The 24654-nt window shown below is 40.9% G+C and overlaps 1 protein-coding gene across 1 annotated transcript; it reads right to left on the bottom strand.

The window, feature by feature from the left end:
• Positions 1-661: 661 nt before the first annotated feature.
• Positions 662-24108, bottom strand: LOC105935556 (retinoic acid receptor beta). Its single transcript, XM_012876017.3, has 8 exons — positions 23446-24108; positions 18325-18485; positions 16348-16489; positions 9898-10064; positions 4416-4592; positions 3427-3631; positions 3187-3345; positions 662-1871 (listed from the first exon to the last, which is right to left on the bottom strand). The coding sequence occupies exons 1-8, from the start codon at positions 23624-23626 to the stop codon at positions 1726-1728; spliced, it is 1338 nt and encodes a 445-aa protein (XP_012731471.2). The 5' UTR covers positions 23627-24108; the 3' UTR covers positions 662-1725.
• Between the last annotated feature and the right edge of the window lie 546 nt (positions 24109-24654).

Below are 24654 nucleotides of genomic sequence, written 5' to 3'. Positions count from 1 at the left end.
TTGGAGCAATTAATCAAAAGTCCTTTAAAAATGATCAGCCATTCTGATTGGATAACAATTATAGCCACTAATGAAAGCTGATTTTCTGTCCTCCCCTAAAAACAAATAAATCCAGATTACAAACAACCTTTTTCCTCTAGAGAACTACCACAAATGTTTTTTTTTTTTCCTGACCAATAAGGTGAAATAGTGTTATTTAAAATGCTGCACAAATCCTACAATCAATTCTTTCAGAGTCTTAAAAGTGATTTTAATGTCAACTGGAGTTTATGCAAAAACTCCGTAGAAACCAATAGCACTTTCAGAGCCAATCACTCATCTACTTTAGGCCTAAAATATGCTAAAGAAGTGACATTAAACAAACTATATTTCTCCAGAATTGCTGAAAAACACAAAATGAGCTTTTCAGCGGCAGACAGCAACAGTGACAAGTAACATCAATCTCTTGCGTTTTTTTCTAGATGTCTGAAGCTGCTTCCACAGAAAACATCCAGGCCTGGCTAAAATTCCCTAAAACCTTGCACGAGGATGCATCCTGCTTCCAAAACGGTACCGTCCGCCAAACAAAAACAACACTGAACATCACCAAAGAGCACCATACCCACAGGGAAACATGGTGGCAGCAGCACCCATGGAGTTGTTTTTCATCACTCGAACTTTCTTTTTTTTGTCAAGTTAAAAGAAAATTGTGAACACCAGTCGGTTAAACCCAAACCCACCAGGCGTTAGAAGGCAGAAGATAAAGACGGGTTTCAGCCTTACAGTGAGTCCGAGCATACATCCAACTAGATAATCTCAGTTTTGTAATTGTGTAGTTGGGAGTCCAGAGCTAAATCTGACAGAAAGTCTGTGTGATCACCCGAAGAGCTTTCCTCACAATCTTGGAGATGTTCAGCAAGGCAGACTGGGCAAATATCGTCAAGCCAAACTGGTGACGGCGATGTGGGAGCGTGCACACACAGGCAACCAGGTTATTGCACCTTTTGGGTCTAAAACGTTTCAAAGTTTCGCAATGATTTATCATGATCCTGTTCCTTACGTCACAAAAACTTGGCAGTTAAACAAGGCTATGTACACGTTTTATGTCCACTCAAATTTCCTCATCCCTCTACTAAGTCGCCTCCATTAATTTGGAAGCAACGTGAAAAGCAACTCTGCACAATTAAATGTTGGACCATTTTTTTTTTCTCATTTCTTCTCCATTTCCCTTTGCTCGCTTCCCAATGTAACACCTCTTCACTGCCGCGGTCAACGGGTTTTTAAGAGATCACATTAAAAAGGTTTAACAGGTCTTTTCCACATGTGCCTTCTCTTTCTAAACTAATACTGACGCCGTTATTCAATGAGGTAAAAAAAATTAATGACTCATGCAAACATAAATACTGTAAGAACCAGACATGGTAAACAAAAGCTGAGAGTGGTTCTCAGTGGTTATGAGGTGCCTGCGACAACGTTGCAGGAAAACAAAAAGAGACACTAAAATATTACTGCATCATTCTATTCTTTTTTTTTTTTTCTTCCATCGAAGCAGGATTTCATCTCACAGACGCTAGCATGTTGTTAACGTGACGGCGGACTCTCACTTGTCACGTCTGCAGAGCTAATTTCTCACATATTTCCGGACATTTACAGAGGTAAGAGACTAGTGACCGCCCCCCAACTGCATCTGCACTTTTACATCGTTAGTAATCTCTCTCGGAAGGAAGAAAAGTGCTCCGGGCGTCTTCAGACTGGGAGGTTAGAGTAGTTTGTGCGCTGAGAGTGAGCGTCCTGGCTGGTCTCCAGGTTCTGAAGGTCCTCCATCATCTCCTCGATCAAAGGAGGCATGGAGCCTGGGATCTCCATCTTCAGCGTCACCACCCGCTCAGCTCCTGCAGGAATTACCACGGCATGTTTTTAAAGAGCGCAGACACCAGAAAAAAAAAATCCTCACAAACTAAGGAGTGTTTTGCATTTGAAAAGTTGTAAATTCAGTGAGCTGTCAGGTTATTCAAACTATTTGTGCGTCACCATAGTGAAAAAAGGGCTGTCAACATGGCAAACCTGCCATTTACACTGGCTGCAGTTCATCTCTTCAACTGTAGGTGTCCCCATTAGAGTAGAAATACTGCCTCACAGCAGGAAGGGCACGTTGAACAGAAGCTCATTTTTCATATACACAACCATACACAAAGGTTATCTGTATGACTTACAGTTATTCTAGTTTCTGTAACATTTGCAGTGGTTTTTACGATTCAGGAATTTATCCACAGCTCTCTTCAGCTCAGCATTTCAATCAAGTCAAAGTCTGGACCTTGACTGGGCCATTGCTAAACTGTTTTCTTTTTCAGTGTAGAATAGTTTTGGCGTACTGGTAAGTTCATGATTGACTGAAGGACTGCAAGGTGTCCGGGTTTTCTGGCAGCACAACAAGCCCCCCTTACACTGCTTTGCTTGACAGTTGATGTAATTTGTGCTCAATGGTTTCTCCAGACATGCTGGTGTGCAAACATCTCTTCATCGATCTCCTCCTAAGAACATTGTTCAACAACTTTTGCAAACCAAAGTCCTGCTGCCTTATTATTTTTAAAGCGAGGAGTCTTTCACCTCCAACCCTTCAGGATGAAACCATACAGGTTCAGTATTTCTCTAAGTGAGCGGTCATGAACTTTAGGTTTTAACTTGTTGCCTGAGGCCTGTAGAGTCTGAGGTGCAGCTTCTGAACTGACGTTGTTTCTGAGGATTGCAAAGACTGACATATTGGGGTAAATCTGCTGAGATTTTTACAAAAGAAAATCAATAATCTTTCTGTTTAAGTAGTTTAAAAGCCTTCCCAGGTTGATGGTCAGCAGCAATTTTCTTTCTATGGAAATCATGCATGGACCTGACAGCATTTAATAAAGTATTTAACTGACTTCAAAGAGAGAAATCCAAGCTTAGGTTTGAGTTTGCGTGATAGCTGAGAAGTGTAGACCAATAAAGCAACTTTAAATGATGTTTCTTCCAATTTTGTCCGGCTTGTTTGACCGAACACCTTAAATCATCTTGCAATTATGAGAGCAGGAAGACGAGGGTGACATCACCTGATATACAAAACAAATCCTGCGAATGCGATAAAGCTGAGTTGTATTTTTTTGGCTATAAAGTTATTCATTTAAATAAATTGGGACATTTTGATGGTTTAAAAGCTTCGAAGCATGCACTGACCTTTAGCACTGATGCTGCGCAGGTCAGTGATCTTCATCAGGGCTTTGGGGAACATGAGGGGCATACTGGGCCGGCGCTTCCGCGAGTAGATCTTCAGCGCCTCCAATAGTGGCTCCTGGAGCACCTCCACCTTAGACGGCTCCTCCAGGTCCTGCCGATCTGTTCGAACAAAGAAATGCGATTGCCTTAGACACTGGTGGGAGCAAAATGTAACTCCCATTTCAAAGACAGGCCCCGTACCTCCGGAGACGAGGCAGATTGCACTGAGGAGCCCGCTTTCCGTCTCGTCCATCTCCAGAGGCAGCAGCTGTCCAGCAAAGGTGAAAACCTGATCTGTCAGCGGTCCGAACCCTGCGTTGTGGATTTGAGTGCGGGTCAGAGTCAGTCCGTCGGAGAAGGTCATGGTGTCCTGATCGGGAGTGTAGCGAGTGCAAATCCTAAGGATCTGCAAGCAGAGAGGTGCCAAATATAATCATTTACGGTTTAGTGCAAGCTAAAGGTCAACCATAATCACAAATAAGGAGCAGAACATCTAAAAAATGTCAAAAGTGTGAAACAGATCAGCATTTCCAGAGGTTTTTTTGGAAATGTAAGATAAGAAATTTTAACTTTTCTTACACAAAAAGCTTTTTCTTTTGCATTCCACCATCCCAACTCGCCCTCTCAGGTCAGCTGAACTGCATCTCCTGAAGGTACTGAGGTCTTAGAGGAAGCTCAGAGCAGGCAGGACCTTTTCTATTATTGGTCCTCAGTTATGGAATAAGCTACCGCTGCACATAAGAGAGGCTCCTTCACCGCCCCCTTTTAAAACTCGTCTTAAAACCCACCATTTTTCTTTGGATCTTTTAATTTAATTTAATTTTTTAATGGATGTGTTTTAGCTTGTAGTAATGTACAGTGCTTTGTTTCAGCTGTTGGCTGTTTTTAAATGCTTTATAAAGATGATATGGTGGTAAACTGTATACAGACTTCAATAAACGGATGAGGAAGTTGCGTCTGATATGTCACCATTTGCAAATCGGCCCATCTTCAGGGTAATTTAGGCCAGTTTTCAGGACTTGATAATGACAGTGACAGTTAAACTTGATGTTGAATGAGTTTAGAAGCAGGAAGGCATTCGCTCTCCCAGAAGGCTCATTTCTGTCTTCCTGTGTGGCACCAATAGCCCTGCCTCCATGTAGTGCAGGTAAGACCACTAAAAACAGACGCGGTAAAGCACATTCGGTTACCAGGATGTCAAGGCAGGCGGCTTTGAGCAGAGTGATCTGGTCCGCGATGGTCAGGCCCGTGAAGCCCGGGACTCTCTTGGCAAACTCCACCACCTTGATGATGCACTTTGTGGCAAGCTCGCTGAACTTGTCCCACAGACCGAGGTCCAGCTGAATCCGGTGGTCCGGACTGGAATTCTAGGCGGAAGAGGAAACACGAACAAAGTCACAAGTGTTTAACTCTGACAGGAGGCGTTTGAAATGATTAAGGAATGGGGCGACAGTAAAGCAGCCCGTCTTAGCTCATAATTATTACCGGGATTACAAAACAGGTCATGTACACCTCCTGACTAAGCGTGACAGATTAAACTATATAAATATATTACAAAAAATGCCATAAAGCAGCGGCATCCAGGTCTAACCATCCAGAGCAAATTTAGCTTTTAGATGCTTCCCTGCTCCAACCCACCTGAAACAAGATTGAGGACAATCTATTTGTTCTTTTTGTTGTTCTTGCAACTTTCTCCCAAAGTTGCAAGAAAAAAATTACATTGTTCTGTTCCTGCAACTTTTTCTTAAGACAAATTCTGGCTAGGACTTTTTACTTGTGCGATTTCACAAAAACATGAAGGGTATGTACTGCAGTACGATAGGCGTATGAAGACTTTCCAGGATTCCGCCCTCAAGTTCTTGTAAAGCAGGAATTTATTTGTCTTGTGATTTTTTATTCTTTTTTTTTTTTTTTAGGGGGCAAAAATGATTTTTCCCCTCCTGTCACCCATGGGTAAAATTAAAAAAAATAACTTTACTGTTCTTGTTTTCAAAACATTAAGGTAGAGGACCGGCGTTGTATTGTAAATGTATGCTCACATTTTTTGTCTCTCCAAAAATGCAGATTTGGTTAAAAAAAAAAACCTAACAAATAAAAAGAATTTCAATTTCCCACCAGGAAGTGGCATTACTAAATAGTCCGCAGCGGTTCAGTGTTACTGTAACGTTCCGGTTTAACTCAGAAACCACAAATAGACGGTGCATAATTATGTTCCAGAATATACCACAGTACTTTACATAACTGCGATGACTGTACAGTGATCTGTCAGGTTTTCCTGCTACTGATGGGTGTGTGTGATTGTGTGGACTGAACGCACGAAAGGTTGTTGTTTTTTTTTGTTTTTTTTTTTATGAATGGGAGGGCAAATTTCTCCCTGCTTGTATTAACTCTGCTAAGAAACATGACCAAAAAAAACACATGTTCACTAAAATTCCCAGCTCTGAGGCTACCGGCCGGTTTCATGGCTGAAGCAAAGGAGCTCTAATTTTAGATTCGATTTTTGCATGTTTTTGACTGTCAGCTCCACTGGAATGCTGTGACGCAATGTACTGGTGACACTGTTAGTCATGCTCTCCACACATCTGGCTTACGTAAAAGAGTTAAAGCAGAAAGCAATCATTTAAAGCATTTGTTTGAACTCATCTGCTCGATGCAGAGACCCAACCCTGACTCAGATGGACCAGTCTACTGTTTTCATCACAAAGTGGTCCAAATCAATCAGTATACGGATAGGATCGGATGGCATAGAGAAACAAAGGTGTAATAAAAGGAGAGCTACAAAAATGCTGTATAGCCCTGTTAACTCACTGCCAGGTTGTCTTTTAATTTGCAAGAAAAAGTAACAACAATCACTTTTTTTTTTGGTCATTATTTTTGGAAAACGTTGACCTAAAATTAAGGACAGAAAAAAAAACTATAATTATAACAATTATTCATCAGAAAGCAGTAAAATATGTTCCTATTGCTTCTGGTATGTAGTTTCATTTCCACATTTATTATAGGATATTATCATACTTTTATAGGGACAAAAATTATTGTGTGCGGTGATTAACCTAAATATTTTCAGTCGATAATAACAAACAACAAAGAACTAAAACTCGCCCAAATACACTGAAACATAACTCCATTCAATTTTATTCATCTCAAGGATCGTTGAACCCCAATTTTCAGGGCTTGATAATGACAGTGACAGTTAAACTTGATGTTGAATGAGTTTAGAAGGAGAAAGGTATTTGCTCTCTTTTTCATGAATTTGAGCTTTTATGGCTGTACAAAGAAATATAATCACACAACAAGGTCACACCTTTTAAAAAATAATGGAAACAATCTCAATCGTTAGATATTATTCTGATTTTGTCACATGCAGAACAGATGTAAAGAGGTAATGGTCTGTGCGCCGATGTGCGTGACATGCATGTAAATCATCTACGGGGCTCTTTATCATTCTCAAATGAAGAAGAAAACGAGATCGGATCAGTAGATGAACTCCTAACAAGTCAGGTGTGATGATTCCTAAGGTGGAACGTCCATTATGTCCATAAATAGCTGCGTTAAGTGGGGCGTAATTGTGGCAGGATGGCAGTGTCGGCACTATTGGAGGACATCACTGATGGAGAAATGCGGAGGGAGTGTGTTTTCAAAGATCCTGCTGACCTGCTGGTACCTAATGATGAGTGGCATAATTAACTGGGTTAGATTAATTACTCAGGGCAATGATTGTTGAACTGGTTCCAAGGTTACAGGTGAAAACCAGGAGGAACTGTGCGTTGCCGGTGCCGTGTCAGGTACTAACTCCGCCGCAGTCTCTGTAAACGGAGCATTTCAGAGGCAGCTGAAGCTGTTGGTTTGCTGTAATACACTACAAATATCCCTGAAGGTGTCTCTGTGACTGTCTGACATCACTGTTGCCCCGGCTGTTAGGACATGTGGTGACTTCCTACCAGGTATTTATGTCGATTTGCATACGAGTTTCGGGGCAGGCTCAGGGTGGCCCAAGATACACGTCAACCAGCGAGTTATTTCCCAAATATCCGGATTTATGCAGTGACATGTCTCCACACAGTTTCGCATGTCTGAATTTTCAGGATTTCTCCTTACCGGCAACTTTTAGTACAAACGCAGGGTTCTCGTTCGTCCATTAGGCCCCAAAAACATTTTGCGACATTATCTGTGTAAAGCTGTATTTTATTCCCATCGCATGTCCTGATTGTGCTTGCAGTAAACATCGACTACTCCCTGTGACTCATTAAACCACAGTCATGTAATCTAACAAAATTAAAAGGTCAATGCAGAACAACCTACATCTCTATAATTAGTAAGCAGGGAGTCATCACTGTAGGGATGTTTTCGTTTCCTGTAAGAGGTGGATGTACCACATATTTGCTGTAGTATAATCAATAAAAAGGTCACTATTTATGAATGTACGTACTTTGAAATCCAATCCAACTTAACTGAAGTACTTGTAGATGCTTGATTGTTGTTATTTTCTTCTTTCTTCTACTATTTAGGAGTGTGAGGGGAAAGATGTGCTTGCATGCTAACCAGTGTGGCACTGTTTCATTTCTGGAGCTAAATAAAAGTTACAAGAAAATGACCTTCAAGACAGGCAAGGCATAAAGAATGGGAGAATGATTTAAGCGTCACACAAACAGAAAGGAATAATCATATGTACTGAAAGAAAGTTATAGTAAAGACTGAATAATTGTTAGGTTTAATAAGAAAGCTGAAGAAAATAATAATATGATCAGTCCACATTTGAAGTGGGAAAGACAGTAACAGCCTAACCAGTGGCTGAGCCTGTAAAGAAATTCAGTTCAATGCAGTTTATCTATTTAGCACCCCTTCACAACAGATCCTCTCAAGGCAACATGATGCAGTTTATGTACAAAAATATAAAACCAACTGGCTCCAATAGAGAGATTCAAAGTCAATTACATACAGTCCAATTAAGTCCTCGTTAAAAAACACTGCACTGACTTAATCAACCTACTGACTTTGCAGTAACAAGCACGTGGCGACAGTGGACAGTGAATTGCATGAAGCGGTTCACGATGCAGTAATCTCTCGTGTTGAGCATGCATGTGATTTAAAGACAATGCCTGCGTTTTCTTCTAGATATTAACACAAATTTATGTTTTGAACCTGAATAAATACATTCAAAACAAGTTGCCAATCTTCACCGGAGAACATTTTTAAGCCACTACACCCAAATGTTACATCATGCAACACTGAGAAAATGTCTACTTTCAAGCCCTCAGGAACAATATCCCTTTGAGAGAGAGAGAGAAAAAAAACAAAGGAGAGATGTTTAGCTGTAATCCATAGCGCCATGTTCATATAATAATAATAGATGGATAATTCAAGTGGTGTACTTTGTGAAAAATCTAAGTTTTTTTCCAATCTTTTAAATGGATGTGTTACATGTTTAAAGTTAAATTTAAATAATTTTAGAAGCAAGTCAATTTTATGTTGTTGTGATCCATGAAACACAACACCTTTTTTTTTCCTTGACTGTAGTTGCATGCAATGCAATACGAACCCATTGCTTATTATTTATCTTTTTACCGTTGCCTGTCTCCAAACAGCTAAACTTTTTATTTTGTGATATCATTACAATTTAGAATAAGTATTTCATTATAGAAGAATCGTTGCATACAGCGTTCCATTTATTCCTATCCATAACTTTATTATTTACCTGTTTGCTTGCTTTACAGACTTCAGCGCCCTAGTTTAGCAAACAGGAGACCTTTCCTTGGAACCAGAAACAGTCGTAATGCGTCCAGTTCACTGAGCTGACAGCTTCATCTGGGGATGTGACGTGGATCAGCAGTCTCTCGACAGAAAAAGGAATCGGTCTGATGAGCGCCACGGGAGGATTAATGAACAGCCAATCAGGGCTGGCGCCATTGTCTGGACATCAGAGGTTTAATTTGTGAGACCATTGTTCTGGTGAGAGACGATCGAATACCATCCCCCACAGACATCATTAGGTGGAGCTGTCCAACTTGAAGCGTCAAACACACAGCTAGCCACATTGTCCCCTCACAAAAACCCAAACCTCATCTACCTCATAATTAAATCCTCCTTAGTAATCAAAAAAGGCTAAAGTGTGAAAATAAAACAAAATTTCAACACAAATCAAACGTTTTTCCTTCACTGTTGTCCTTCTCGCAGCTATACTTCGTGTTGTACCTGTTTACTCACTGCATCAGTGATTCAAACAGAAAGTGACGGCAGCGGGCATCGGTTCGGGCCTCTCTTCCGCTGAGCTCTGACCTTTCACAAACCCGAGGCTGTCTGAGTAACGATCACATCTGCAGAGGTTTAAATGTCCCCAGGATGCTGATTATCTTAGATCTCTCCCTGCAGCAGATCACAGCAGACGCCCCGACATCCTACCACTATAACCCCACACAGGAAAAGCTCTGTGGCACGCTGCGTATATGTCCAAAGGTCAACAGCTCATAACCCTGAATAGTTTAGCTGCTTCTTTGTATTTTTCTTAAGTTGAAAGTCATTCTGTTGTTCACGTCTTTACCTTGGGGTCACTGCGGAAATCCTAGATAAACAGATGTCCTAAACAGCTGTACATGGAGGGACTGGTGTGATTTTTCTGTTTGCACACTTCTTCCTCTCCTTCTTTTAGCCTTGAGGCCTTCGTCTCAGACTCACTGTGGTGTATTTTCCCAGCTGGCACAGGGAAGGGAAGGTCTCTCTATGAGCCCTGCAGATCTTCTCCACGATCAGGCCAAGCTCTGCCGTCAGCTCGTACGTCTCCATGATGGTCATCTTCACCGCTTCCTTCTTTCCCTTTCGCCTGTTTCTGTCGTTTCTCACCGCTGGTGAAACAAGGAAAAACATGTGAATAAAATAAAGCATTCAAACAGTTTACAGCAGGGGTGTCCAAAGTGGGCCCCTGGATTGATTTTGTGCAGACCCCCAATAGAAATTCAAGAATGATTAAAACATTTTTCCCCCAGTGAAGGTGACTGGCGCAGATGGAAAATTATTCAAGACGTATTAAAATCGTCTTACAATGTAGAATGCTAGGTACAAAACAAAGGTTCTGTTAATAAATAACCACACTGTGTGCATTCTCTTTGATTTGACAGTAGATAGGACAGCATCTATTCGGCGACTGTTACTCATATTGTTGAGAATAGACTGAAATTATTTATGTTTTTTTCAATCAGGGTCAACATAATTTGCAAATTTAATCTCTTTATTGTCAAGGGGAAAATATGCAGAACACATATCTCAAGGATTTGTGTCAGCTGTTAAAAATGCAACAGTATGTCTCCTTAAAACACTGTCCTCATCAAAAAAAAACTGAGCTACTTTAATTGGAGATCCACCCTTTGAATTAACTACTTAAATACTGTCACCAAAAAAAAGCAAGAATGTGTTGACAGAAAAATGTTGGATATGTTGCAACTTGAGCCCTTAGGGCAGAATCCCCTTAATTTCTAACACATTTGGGACTTTTTTTAATGTTTCTCCCTTTTCTGTCAATTACACGTTTGTGGTAAAACTACTTCATAGAAATCTCCTTCCTAATATCAATAACCCTGGTCTAAACGGTGGCATTGTTGCCTGGCAATAAGAAGGTCTCTGGTTTGATTCCTGGCCTGGACTCTTTTTGCATAGAGCTTGCACGTTCTCTCCGTGGATGTGTGGGTTCTGTCTGGGTATTCCTCCCAAAGTCTAAAAGCATGACTGTTGAGTTCATTGGTTACGTGAGCAGTTGAAAGGACAAGCAGGTATAAATGATGGCCAGATAAATAATCCTTCAGGGAATAGAGAAATGAGCACTGGATATATTTTGACACATTAACACATCTAGATAAAAAAAAAAAAAATAACATCCAGACAGCTGCCTCTAATGGAAAATTAAACCATGCCACTTTTTGTCCTAGATAAAACATTTGCCTATAGGCATTTTTAAATCATGAATAAAAGATGGAACAGAGAAGTCAAAATTGTGCAGAAGTACATCACACTGAACTATTTGGAGCAACCAGAAAAAGAAGACCCCCCCCCCCCCCCCCCACACACACACACACACACACACACACACACACAGCCCTGCTCAAACCTAGTAAACTCTTTTCTGTGCAGATGAAAGTAGTTAGCAGGTATCTGTGTGGGTCATCCGTCAGTCCCGTAATATGCAGGTTAGCCCCTCATAATCGCTTCGGTAATGGTGTCAACACGTTTTGGTGCGTCCCACTGACTTGGCTCAAGCATCCACGCACATGTCAGGGAAGCTCAGGATTACGCAACGGATCCGTCTCTACTGCCCTCCCTCCAACGGCCTGCTCCTCCTCCGCCTCCTCCTCCTCCTCTCTCTGGATGTCCTACATCCAGCAGTCATTTTGTAAACAGACAGTGATCGCATTACACACTCTCCGAAGCGGCCCGGGAGCAGTTACATTGCACACAACCGTCTCATACGTGTGATCTATTTATGTAATGTGTTTGTGTCTGAATGTGGGTGAGTAACAATGAGAAAATGCAGCTGGGCGGATCCTCAAGCGCTGTCCTGGAGCCTCCCTACGCTCATGCCATGCAACACATTCCCAGTTATCTAGATCAGTGCGTAGCACGGTATTTTGGTGATTCAGCGAGGCGCTAGAGGGCTGCTGAGCTTTGCAGAGACTTAGTATGTTCTTTTTGTATTTAGGCCTGCTGCTTTATAAACGATTCTTTAAAAAAAAACATTATTTGGCCCCTAACTGGGTTTTTGCTTCAGGTTATGCTTTATTACTTCACAAAGTGTTTCCAAACAAACGATTTTTTTACAATTTTAAGATGATTGTTTCCTTTATTAAGGGAGAACCTATCCGAACCAATCCATCCTTGGGTGGCAAAGTGTTGAAATGATTAATTACCAGAAATTAACCACATTTGGTGGTTATAGTTCTTAGCCACAACCAGGGCTGATTACAGCCAGACTTGTAGAATCAAGAAATCCCTTAAACAGAGCCTGTCTTACAGCATGAAGTAGGAAGTTAGAAATGATCTGCAGTCACTGACATCTATCAGTTCAGAAAGGGTAACAAAGCCATTTATTTCTAAGGCATTTAGACTCCAGCAAACCGCATAGAGTGCCTTTAAAGCTATAGTTGGTAGTCCTGTTCAGAAACACCTCCTGTTATGCTGGTTGAAATGGTACTTCCACCCTGACAGTTGTAAATACATAATGTATTCAAAAAAAGGAGGTTAAGAAAGCTGTGACCTGTAAAAACCAACCAATCCCTGCCTTTCGGTCTGCAGAGCAGGGATTGGTTGGTTTTTACAGGCCTACTCTCACCTTTCCCTGTCCCTCAAGATCTGGGGATATTCCCATATTTATTGGTTGTCCCACATGCCAATCATTCTGATGCGCTCACATAACGCCAATGTGCTCGTTCCTTGTTAGTTTCTGCTTGCTGGCTGCGCACCTCTAGTGTTTATGTATCTGGTTAGCTTAGCAGTTAGCTTCGGTGTTAGCTATTCTATGTAGCTCTGCTGCTCTCATTGCATACTTTGAACATGGCTGAGATTGGCAAGAAGTACAAGTTTATGAAAAGAGGAGGAAGGCCTCAGTGGAAAGAAATAAGACCAGAGTGGATTTTGGGAGATTTTTTTCATTTGGGGAAACTTCCAGAAAAATTGCAGACTTTACCTTTAATCGCAAACAAAAAAAAACATAAAACAGGGGTGATTCTTCCAAGGAACTGCCAGCCTACCAAAATTACCCCAATTCGCACAACAACATGGAAGAGACTGGGCAAAACTTGCATTAATGGGAGAGTTTAAAGCAAAACCAGCTGTTGACCCAAAAACATCATAAATGAAAAACCTGCAAAGACCAGTCTCACATTTGCCAACAAACATCCTGATGATCCCCAAGACTTTGGGGAATATATGCTGACTGAACTCACCATCTGTGTCCTGTTACACCTGGTGTTAAACTGACAATGTTTTAGAAAAAAAACATCATGCAGAGCATCAAACATGATGGTGGTAGAGAGATGGTCTCCTGCTCCAAGACCTGGGAAACTCACACAACTCACTCACATTGCTGTAACCATGATTTCCAGTATTGACTATAAAATCCAGCCATCAATTTGTGCGTCACCTTAAGCTCAAGTGCGCTTGAGTTGTTCAGCAGGACATTGACCTGAAGCACACCGGCAACTTCAGAATCCTTCAAAAAAAACATTTTTTGGCCTAGTCAAAGTCCAGACAAAAACTGAGACTCGACCGTTATTTTGGGATACTTTTGGAAGTGACCTTTGACACAGGATGTTGTATTCCCGTTCATTTCCTGCCAAACAGGGGCGTATAAACGCATCTTAAATTAGAACTTCAATCTAATTTAGGCGTCGCGTAGCATAAATACGTGCATTGTACATGCATATTATGCTTTTAGTGTGCATTTATTGACTGATTAATTGAAAAGCTGACCTAAGCGTAGGACGCGAGTATGCTGCTTTGCTGTGCTTATGCAATGGAACACGTCTGGTGTATTTCCTCCTTAAGATGATGTGATATGATCTTAAATCAGGCCATAGATGCTCGACAGACCTCTAATTTGGCCAAATTTAAATATTTCAGCAAAAAAGACTCCTTGTCAGTTATCTTAAACGCTTGATGGGAATCGTTGCAGTCAAGGGTAATACAAGTTATTTTTCCTCACGCAGACGCTGAATGGAAACGAGTCCGCCAAGGTTGCCCTTTGTCACTGATTCTGTTCATAACTTTTATGGACAGAATTTCTAGGCGCAGCCAAGGTGTTGAGGGGATCCGTTTTGGTGGCCTTAGGATTGCGTCTCTGCTATTCGCAGATGACGTGGTCCTATTGGCTTCATCAGGGCGTGATCTACAGCTCTCACTGGAGCGGTTCACAGCCGAGTGCGAAGCGGCCGGGATGAAAATCAGTGCCTCCAAATCCGAGACCATGGTCTTGAACCGGAAAAGGGTAGAGTGCCTTCTCCGGGTTGGGGAGGATGTGCTGCCCCTAGTGGAGGAGTTCAAGTATCTTGGGATCTTGTTCATGAATGAGGGGAAGATTGAGCGGGAGATCGACAGGCGGATTGATGCGGCGTCTGCTGTGAAGCGGGCGCTGTACCGATCCGTTGTGGTGAAGAGAGAGCTGAGCCAAAAGGCGAAGCTCTCGATTTACCGGTCGATCTACGTTCCTACCCTCATCTATGGTCACGCGATTTGGGTCGTGACCGAAAGAACGAGATCCCGGATACAAGCGGCTGAAATGAGTTTTCTCCGTAGTGTGTCTGGGCTCTCCCTTAGAGATAAGGTGAGGAGCTCAGTCATCCGGGGAGGACTCAGAGTAGAGCCGCTGCTCCTCCACATCGAGAGGAGCCAGTTGAGGTGGCTCGGGCATCTGGTCAGGATGCCTCCTGGACGCCTCCCTGGTGAGGTGTTCCGGGCACGTCCAACCAGGAGGAGGCCCAGGGGAAGACCCAGGACACACTGGAGGGACTATGTCTCCCGGCTGGCCTGGGAACGCCTTGGGATTCCCCCGGAGGAGCTGGCCCAAGTGGCCGGGGAGAGGGACGTCTGGGCCCCCCTACTGAAGCTGCTACCCCCGCGACCCGACCCCGGATAAGCGGAAGAAGATGGACGGACGGACGGACGGACGGACGGACGGACGGACGGATGGACGGACAGACGCTGAATGGTATTTTGTCAGGTCATCTTTGGCGGATATTAAAACCAGTTGGGTCGAAAACATTTAAGTGTGTCACAGAAGCAAAAACAGAGAAAATCTGTCAGGGCCAAATACTTTTCACAGTCCAGTAAACACAGCTAGCCGAGAACTATTCATACCCCAGGCAGCTTAAGGTGGAAAACGATCTTTTAATTTTACCAAGGCATTCCTTCTGATTGGAGGTAATATTGACGTTACTGATTTGAGTCTGATAGAGAATCTGTGGAGGAAGCTAAAGATCATCACCAAAAAAATACAAATCATCAAAATATTAGATGAAATGTGCAAGACCCGGGCAGCCGTTGTAACAAGTGTTTCATTGCTGCCACATCAAAGATATTTGCACTGATTATTGAGCAGGTGCCATAAACACGACAAGCCCTTTCTTAAATAAAATCTAAATAACAACATAATTTTTTTTATCTTTAGAATTGGTGCTCCTCAGGAGTGTTATTCCCTATTAAAAACTAAATCTTGGTTGGAAAAAAAAGTAACTTTCAATCTTACCAAGGGCATAAATATGTTGAGGCTTGACACAGCAAGTAATGTTCACTTCTGAATAGTATCTGTAGCCCTTTATTTCAGGCTACATTCAGGACAGAAGAGCCTGAATGTTGCCTGAAAGGCAAGGCCCAGGGCAAAAGCACCAATGACATCTCCCTACCCTGAATACACTGCAATAAGTGGGCCACTCAGATGAATGTTTGATCATTTTTACCCAGGCAGAGTGTTTCAGAGGAGACTGTTCAGCTTTTTGCTCAGTGGACTGTTCAGATTATATAAGCTTGCAACAGCTAGAGTGGCTGTGGGATGGGAGCTGAAAGGACGAGCTTCTTTGGCTGGATCCACCGAACCTTTAGGGTGAAGAACATGAATGAGTTGTGAGTGGTTTGTAGAAAAAGGAACAAATCCTTTGAAAACAAATACTTGTTGGTATTTAAAATAGATGTTTAAGGCTGGTTCACACGGCAGGGTTTTAGCCCGATTTTCACCCCGATCTTCCCCTTCCGAGAGGCTCCGATTATCGGCGTGCCTCGTAAGATAATCTTAAGAGATATTCCTGCCGTGTGTGGTGTGTTAAGAGCGGTCAGGTCCACTCGGTGGAACGTCGGGACAGCTCGGACCAAAAATCAGGCATATTAAACATGTTGGATTGTCTTGCCCAGATATCCTACCGTGTGTGGTGTCTCCCAAAGACAAAGAGCACAGAGGCTGTTAAATGTGACATGCAGCCAATCCGAAAGCACGGTGAGGGATTCCCCGAGAGAGAGAAAAAAAACCTCGCCTCCATTTCATAGTGATGCAAGCGTTGTCTCCGCTTCTTTTACCAACACCTTTTCTTTTTTTATGTTTTTTCTCTGTTAGAATCAGTCAACAAACTATCGGCATTAACTATCAACACTTACACTCTTTGGACATTCCCACAGCAAAGCACTTCTGCAGGCGGCAGTACTGACAGCGGTTCCTGGTGATCTTGTTGATGATGCAGTTTCTGTCACGGTGACAGGTGTAGACCATGTTTTTCTGCACGCTGCGGCGGAAGAAACCCTGCAGAGACACCAGGAGCAGAGAGAGGGAGAAGGTTTTACGTATTTCAGTCACTAGAAATGACACTTTTGGTCTTGTAGGAACTTCGGTGCCCGTCCTCTCAGGGAGCTCCTATCTTTGCCTAAAAAAATCCTACCAGGAGCCTTAGCTAGCGAGGTGTGGCTGACCCTGTTGCTAGATGTACCGTGTCTTTCAAGAGCTGTGATTAAAAACATATGCGCTCCTAGTGATCAAAGGAGAGAAATTAACCGATCAGACTGAATTAACAAATGTCTGATATGATGATGAAACTTAGCAAAATGAATTGTCACCCAGCACCAAACGGTTTGAATAACACTGTATTAGCAGCTCATCATTATTTTGATTTGCTTATTTATTTTTTACTTGCTGGTCATTTTACTACTTTTTCTATTTGATATTAATGAGCACTCATCTGTCAGCATTTTACTGGGATTGCCTGCTTGTATAAAGGGATTGCATTTAGCAAACCAACCGACACCAGATGGAGAAAACTGTAAAAAAAAAAAAAAACAATGCAGGACTGTCTAGCACACTGTTCACAGCTCTAAGAGGAGAATGGATGAGGGTTGAAAGGTAAATTGGTCCCTGTATCACGGCACAAATACACCGACTTTGAAGCTTATTGCAGCAGACCGATGCATCTTTTTCTCTGCTTTAATGCATCAGCCAGGAAAGTGAGAAGCGCTCCATGCAGCAATAAAAGATGGCATCACACAAGCGAACTTCTAGACGACGTTTTAGGCTGCTGACATTATCATGCAATACAGAGAATACTTTCTCACCTCTTTTATATATATATTCTTTTAAAATGTCTCCATTTTTTAATTCATGATTATTCAATACTTTATTATTTATTCATCCTCAACAAAATTACACTACTGTCACGTGTTTTAGAAGACGTTAAATGGATTTTTGTGACGATATAGGAAAAAAGCATATTGATAAAATAGAAATTATATTGATCAATATCGATAATTATCAACAAATTCAAAACATATATTTCAAGTGCAGCCCTGGGCATTTTATACTGTTACTTAGCAACCTGTTTTTATATACAGAACACACAAACACTGAACTCAAACCCTTTATTCAACCAACTTTTTACCAAAACTGCACGTTTTTAGAAAAGGAAAAAAAACAAAACAACAACATGTGCTTCTGAATTTTCTGAGGGGGCGGAGCTTGGTTCCTGGGTCTGCGTTAGTGATTGGTTGGGGAGGATGTAATGACTGTAATATTAACCTATGTGATAGGCTAGAATACAACAGGAAGGAATACTATTAATCTATTGAACTTTTTACTGAGCCTTTTTTTTCTATCATCAATATACGTCTATCAATCAATATATACTGTTATTTAATTATCATCCAGCCCTAGTTTTTGTTAAACATAGACAGTTTTGGCTGTCTTTTATCCATCCCATCATAACCAGTACCTTTAACAAATTTGTAGGCCTCTTGGCAGCCTCCGTAACCAATTTTCTTCCCGTCTTTTGATCAATTGTGGACAGATGTTCAGCAATTCGTACTCTCACTGTTGTACACGAGTCTCCAATTGATGTGGGCTTTCATTTTCTATATCATGCCTTGTTGGAAAAATGTTTGAAATTATTTATCTTGCTCAAGGTTTTTACATCATAAAAACTTGGCTGATAAACAGGAGGGAGCAGACTTTTCATATTTACTGGATCTTTAAAAAAATAGAGTTAAGTAATAAATTCCTATAATAGGTGCAGCACAACGCTATGTTGTTGCCTAGATAGAAAAAAAAGTAAATTTAAGCACAGCTTATATCGCACTGGTCTAACGTGTTACCTTGCAGCCCTCACAGGCGCTGACTCCATAGTGGTAGCCTGAGGACTTATCCTGACACACAAAGCAGGGCTTGTATGTGCGTGGAGGTGGAGGTGGGGAGGGGGCGCTGGTAAACAGGTCGTCCAAGCTGGAGCTGGAGCTTGAGCTCTGGCTTTCCACTGCTGTAAAACAAAAAAATAACACCACATAAACACAGATGAACAAGCACGTCAAAGAGAGAGATCCTCAGTCCATCAAACTTTATTTATACAGCACTATTCACCCTAACCTTTGAGCTCAAAGTTCACCTGGATTTAAGGTTACTTTACAACAATGTCTGGTGGGGTGCATACATATTATAAAGGAAAATGTATATAGTGTCTCTGTTTTTTGGGGTTATTTCCAGTAAAAGGATATTACTAGGAAAAAAAAAACAATGTATAGTTGCAATGTTTGTCGAACAATTCCATTCGATGGATAAAGCTTTCTTTTTCTTTGTTTTCTTTTTATAGATGCTAAACCAAAATCCAGAGGCATGAGAATTCAACCTGAAGGTGTGACTCTTGTAAAGGCCCGCAAAAGAAGGATTCCTGGTGACTTCAGGGAAGACATCAGTGGTTACCCTAAATAATCAACTGTTGATGCTAATTTAACTCAGGAGGTTTACTACAGCCATTTTCTAACCTATTAGAGGTCCAATCACAGGACAGGATGTTCCAGCAAACTGACCCAAAGGTTAGACCAGGCAACGCTCAGAGAAATTACACAGAACCGAAGGACTCCATCTCAGACTTCAATGCTATGTTTGGAGAAAACGAAATAGAAACACATCAGCACAACAGACATCCAATTAAGTATTTCATTTCACTTATTTCAAGGATAACCCCTTGAGATGTTCCATCTAATTTTCTAGAGGGTCGTTACAAAACATAAATGTGAACCGTAACACAAATATTAATAAGTAAATCCAAAATGTAACACAAGACTGTGTAACACAAAGACACCCACACCTTATTCAGTCACACTCTCACTCTTCCACACTCTCACAACAACGCATACCCAATGCTTCCCCCAAACTTAAAATAATAGTAAATCAAAAAATACAAGCAAATGCAAACAAAATAACACAACGATTACATTCAATTCAAGTATCAACCACAGTGGTGGAACGATGATAAACTGGGGTTGCTCTGATGCCAGGGGACCTGGGAGCCTTGCGGTCATAAAATCGGGCATGAATTGTTCTTTAAAGCAAAGTATTTTAGGACTTTTAGGGTCAAATGTGAAGAGATATGCCTGACGGTCATAAAAGCCAATAGTAAGCTAAAAAATCAACAACAGAACGGCTGAATAAGAAAAAGACAAGTATCTAGATGTTGCAATGGCCTAGTCAAAGTCCAGGCATGAACCTAAATGAAAAGCTGTTGAGTTGACTGAAACGATGAGATGCGTTGAAAAACAAAAAAGAACAGCACGGATCAGAACCCGTTTTGTAAAAAAAAAAAAAAAAGTGAAGCAAAATTCCTTCACAAAGTTGTAATGAACTCCTAGGGTAATTGGATGATCGCTAACATTTATTTCCTCTCAGTGAGGCTCTACAAGCTGTTGAATCGTGGGGCGTACTTACATTTTAACACACACTGCTTGTGCATTCTGGTTTCTGTTGAAACAATAATGACACATTCCAGTTCCAATCTTCTGTAAATCTACGCTCACCTTATCAGCCTTTATCTCTGATCCTGACGCAGAAACAGAGGGAGACATTCCTGACCCCCACTAACGCTCACAAACAGCCCAGCTTGAGCACATTAAATCTGGGGTTATTTATCTTGCACACAAAGCAAGATTAAACCACAAAGACTGATTTTAAACATCCAGTGGGGGCTCTATCATGATAAATGGAAGATCACAGACCAGCCGTGTGTCATTTTATTCCTTCAGAAAACACATTCAGCATATGATCTACAGACAGAAGGATTCCCAGCACCCTTCTCCACCCGCATCACTCTATCAACATCCACAGCCCTCCCACTTTAATTCTGATTTTTCTAAAGCCATCTCCTCCAGACTGTGGGGCTTCTTAGGTTTGACCTATCGGCTGAGTTTCTGATCACCTCCACTGCTGTGTTCCTCAACAAAAAAAAACAGGAAAAGCTCTCCTGAAAAGGGGGAGAAAATGAGAAAAATTGCTCATCTCCGTCCCCTTGAACCCACGGCCTCTGGCTGAACCTGCGATCGGCGGGTCAAATGAGGGAACCCCCATCAGGCCGACGGTTTTCCACAACGCAAAACAATACCGGAGCATGCCACCGGCCGATCTGACTGATGAGGAGGAGGAGGAGGATGAAGGCACAGAGAACGTGTGGGAGTGATTTTGATCAGAGAAGGGGTTAAACCATCAGTCCCTGCTTAGATTAGGTGCTGCAGCGTGAATTTTAGGGAATAATCTGTGATTTTGTTTTTCCCGCAGGCAAAATACTCTTACAGCGCTACAAAAATATGACATGGTGGGAAAAAGCCTTTTTAGTTTTTAATAGAAACATGGAATATTGTTTATTTTCTAAACAATCTGGATGCTCATCCTCTTTTACAAATTATAAGAAAAAAATCTCTTTTCTTCCAGCTGTCACACTGTTAGTTAAACTGGTATATGGAATATATGGAAATCTGTAATTTAAGGTAAAATGGCTTTAAAAAGCTAATTCTTGCTTTGATGTGCTGTTTTTTAATGTTTCATGTCACCGCTAAATAAAAAGTCCTTATGGTTTGTGAAAGTTAGGATATAAATAAACAAAATATGATACTGGAACAGAGCCAGCTCAAGGGTGGTTTGTGTGAACTTTCTTTTCAGTTTTAGCTTTTATACCAACCTAAAGACAAATATAATATGTTACATGTAATACTAATTACAATATATTTTAAAATATAATGTTAAATTAGACATTCTCAACAAAATTTGACTCTAACATTTAAACTAAAGCATATCTATCTATCTATCTATCTATATATATATATATATATATATATATATATATATATATATATATATATATATATATAGAGAGAGAGAGAGAGAGAGAGAGAGAGAGAGAAATTTATATTACGCAATTTGTAATACAATACAAATACAATACAAAATAAATATTATTATTAAATTAATATTAGAAATATTATTATAAAATAACTGCATTAAAATAACACCTCCTTTATATATTTTATAATATAATAATACCTTCTGGGTTGAAATTGCATTTAAAATTCTAACGAATTATTCAAAAAAATACTTCCTGACTAAAAATTATCAAACTGCTAAGCAAATCAAGTTTTTATTTTTGGCAAACACAGAAAACAGAAATAAATTAAAACCTATTAATTTAAAATGATTAAATCAGTTTAATACCCGTTTAAAGTATTTTTTTTATGTGAAACTGTATTTTTTTGTCATGGTTTGACAAGGATTCCCTTATATTTTTACTCAACACCAGTTAAGAAAACTGAAATTTACAAACAAATGAGATGTAAAATAACAATGAAAACCAGTCATTTTAAAAAAGAAATGTAAAAATCACCTGTAACCCTTGGACATGTTTACTGAACCCACACGGGCTTTTGATCATTTTTAAATAGTATTCAAAGCCTAAGAAGTGAATCTAAATCTAAGAGGACAACTTTATATCCTGTCTTGTAAAATCAGACACATAACTGTGCCAGACACTTGTAAATTATCCCCCGTTGGGATCCTTCTGCACGACAAGTGCTTTTACTGTTGATGCTTGCTTCACTTCTACCTTCACTGTCTCTCCTCTCACCTCCTGAGCCAGTGACCGTCCCGTGAACCCGCTGGTGACCCCACATTGACCGGCTCTACCCCGTCCCAAACACAGACCACCACATGGACACGAGCTGCGCTGCATTCACACTCTCTGCTCCCTGTTTTCCTGCCTCCTATCATTTATCGGCTAAAGAGGGCTGCTGACAAGCCTCTCAGTGACGAGATAAAGACCGGACAAGTGATAAGACCTCACTTGGGGTCCTGTTTGGCTATTAAAAAGCAGCAAGTAGATAAATGCCTTTGAACACTAAAGCATTGCTCAACAAGGCACTTGCAGGTTTATTACCTAGTTTATACTGTTACATAATCACATTTGCTCATAGCTACTTCGGTGCACAATAAAAGCATGCAATTCTCCTACTAGATGTCAATCAGGGAAGTTTTTGTTGAGTTCCAGTTTACAGAATAAATTGCATTTCTCAGATCTCATATATTTAGTAAAAAGACATGAAAAGGTTTGCTCATTCATTTAAAGCCATGACCAGGAAAAGGCCTAATAAATTCCACTAAATGTGCTCTACTAAATGTAAAATATTTTTATTGGCTTGGACACTTCTGCCAATGTTGTTGTGCAAGGGTCTTATTGTGATTAATTTGGTACTTTTTAGAACACATTTTTATGTTTAAAGACATGTTTTGCAGCATTTGTTGTGTAACCTGTCACTGCTTCAAACACATTATACATTTCTTTAAATAGGATCAGATTATAACAACCCTTTTCCTATATTCTTCCCTTTAAATTACTAGACTACGAACTGTATAGGCAAACATATAATAATTACATAATTTGATGGTTGCTGCCCTCATCTATATTTAAAACCATGTATTAAATAAATGATATACACTAAAGACATGGATTCACATGCTTTTTTTGTTTCTTTTTGCAAAAATATCAAAGTACAGACATTAACATAATGAAAAAACATTTGTGTACTGTAAACCTGCCATGCAAATAACCACTAACCAACAAACACAGAGTCGTGTACAAACAGTACAACCATTATATCAACAATTGACACAGTCAGATTTCCATTTTTTCTTTCTGCTTCATATCTTACTTTTTCATTACTTTGAATTATCTTCTATATTTTAATGCTATTTAGTATCAGCCATCAGTATCAGCGCAATCTAATCTATAGAAAGAATACTCCACTGTAGCCACTGCAAAGACGCAGCGCAGACGGATTATGCAAAAGAAATGGAGCAATTTTCCAAGACGCTTTATGCGCATCAGCTATTATGTGAGCACAGGAACAACCACCACTGCTTTTAATACACTTGCAGGCACCGTTTTGTGCGTTTCCACCTACATTGCGAGCAACGATGCTCCGGCCAGTCCGACTCGATCAGCTCCGGGAAGAAAGCTGCCAAATCGTGGTCCTGGTCCTGGTCCTGGTCCAGATCCTGCAGCGCGCAGCCAGGGCTGGAAGTCGAGTAGAAGTCAATGATTTCTCCTGGACCAAAAACCTGAAATTCCATGAAGTCAAACATGGCCTCGATGGAGGAGTCCAGCTGGAGAAGATGCTCTCCGCATGGAAAGAAAATAAAAAAAACAACAACAACCGAGTCCCTCCTGATGGTGACGGCTTTCAGTCCGCTTTTGCCAGGTTTGTGGTTTACAACCGGTCGTTTAACAGCAGAGCAGGCAGCAAAAGCATCACACTATGAGGGGCGTGTGTGCGCCGGAACAGACCTTTAATTTCCTCCACCGTCGCTCATAAACTGTGCGTATTGGCGCGCAGCCTGCGCTCTGAGCTCCGGCCGCTTCCACGCATCCAGGTCTGCGGGTTGTTTTGCATAACAAAGTTTTCTAAACGACTTTCTAATCTTATCTTGACTTTTTTTTTATTGATAAATGTCTCAGCCTAACCTGCTTCGCACTAGTTATGTCACGGCGTGCGGTGGTATTACCTAATGTATGCGGCTGAACTCTCCGTGAACCTCCTCCGCTGCTGCCCTTCACATGACCCAGCCTCGGTGTGACATCATCGCCGGCTCTGGAAACCAGTAACAGACCTCCAGTTACCAGTGTTGCGGGAGGGAAACATTAGATCCCTTAAATAACATCGAACACATAAAAAAAAAAAAAAAAAAAAAAAAATCGTCTCTGGAGTGTTTTACATCATAAAATATCCAACAACAGCTCGACGAACGAGGGGGGAAATCAAATGCCTACATTACCCACAATGCAGCTGTTTAGATTTCGGATCTCTTAAACGTGAACAGGTGAGCTGGGAAGTAGCCACGTTTTTTTTTTTTTTTTTTTACCTTGCAGAAGATAAACAAAAGCTGCTAAACTGATATGAAATCCATCACCGTCTGTAAGGTTGGCCTCAGCCACATGTTAGGAGGAAATCATAAAACTTTGTCAAAAATTTCAAGCAAAAGAAGGTTCATTAAAGCAGGTTTTCGATTCAGATAACTTTGCAGCAAATCAATCATGAATGCACTAGGGGATAAAAAGAAATTCCAGCTGTTGGCCATGCTCCACATCTTCATCTGTTTTGCTTATTTAAAAA

This window comes from Fundulus heteroclitus, chromosome 3 (assembly GCF_011125445.2).
Source record: "Fundulus heteroclitus isolate FHET01 chromosome 3, MU-UCD_Fhet_4.1, whole genome shotgun sequence".
NCBI lineage: Eukaryota > Metazoa > Chordata > Actinopteri > Cyprinodontiformes > Fundulidae > Fundulus > Fundulus heteroclitus.
This window is presented reverse-complemented; position numbering and strand designations above follow the sequence as displayed.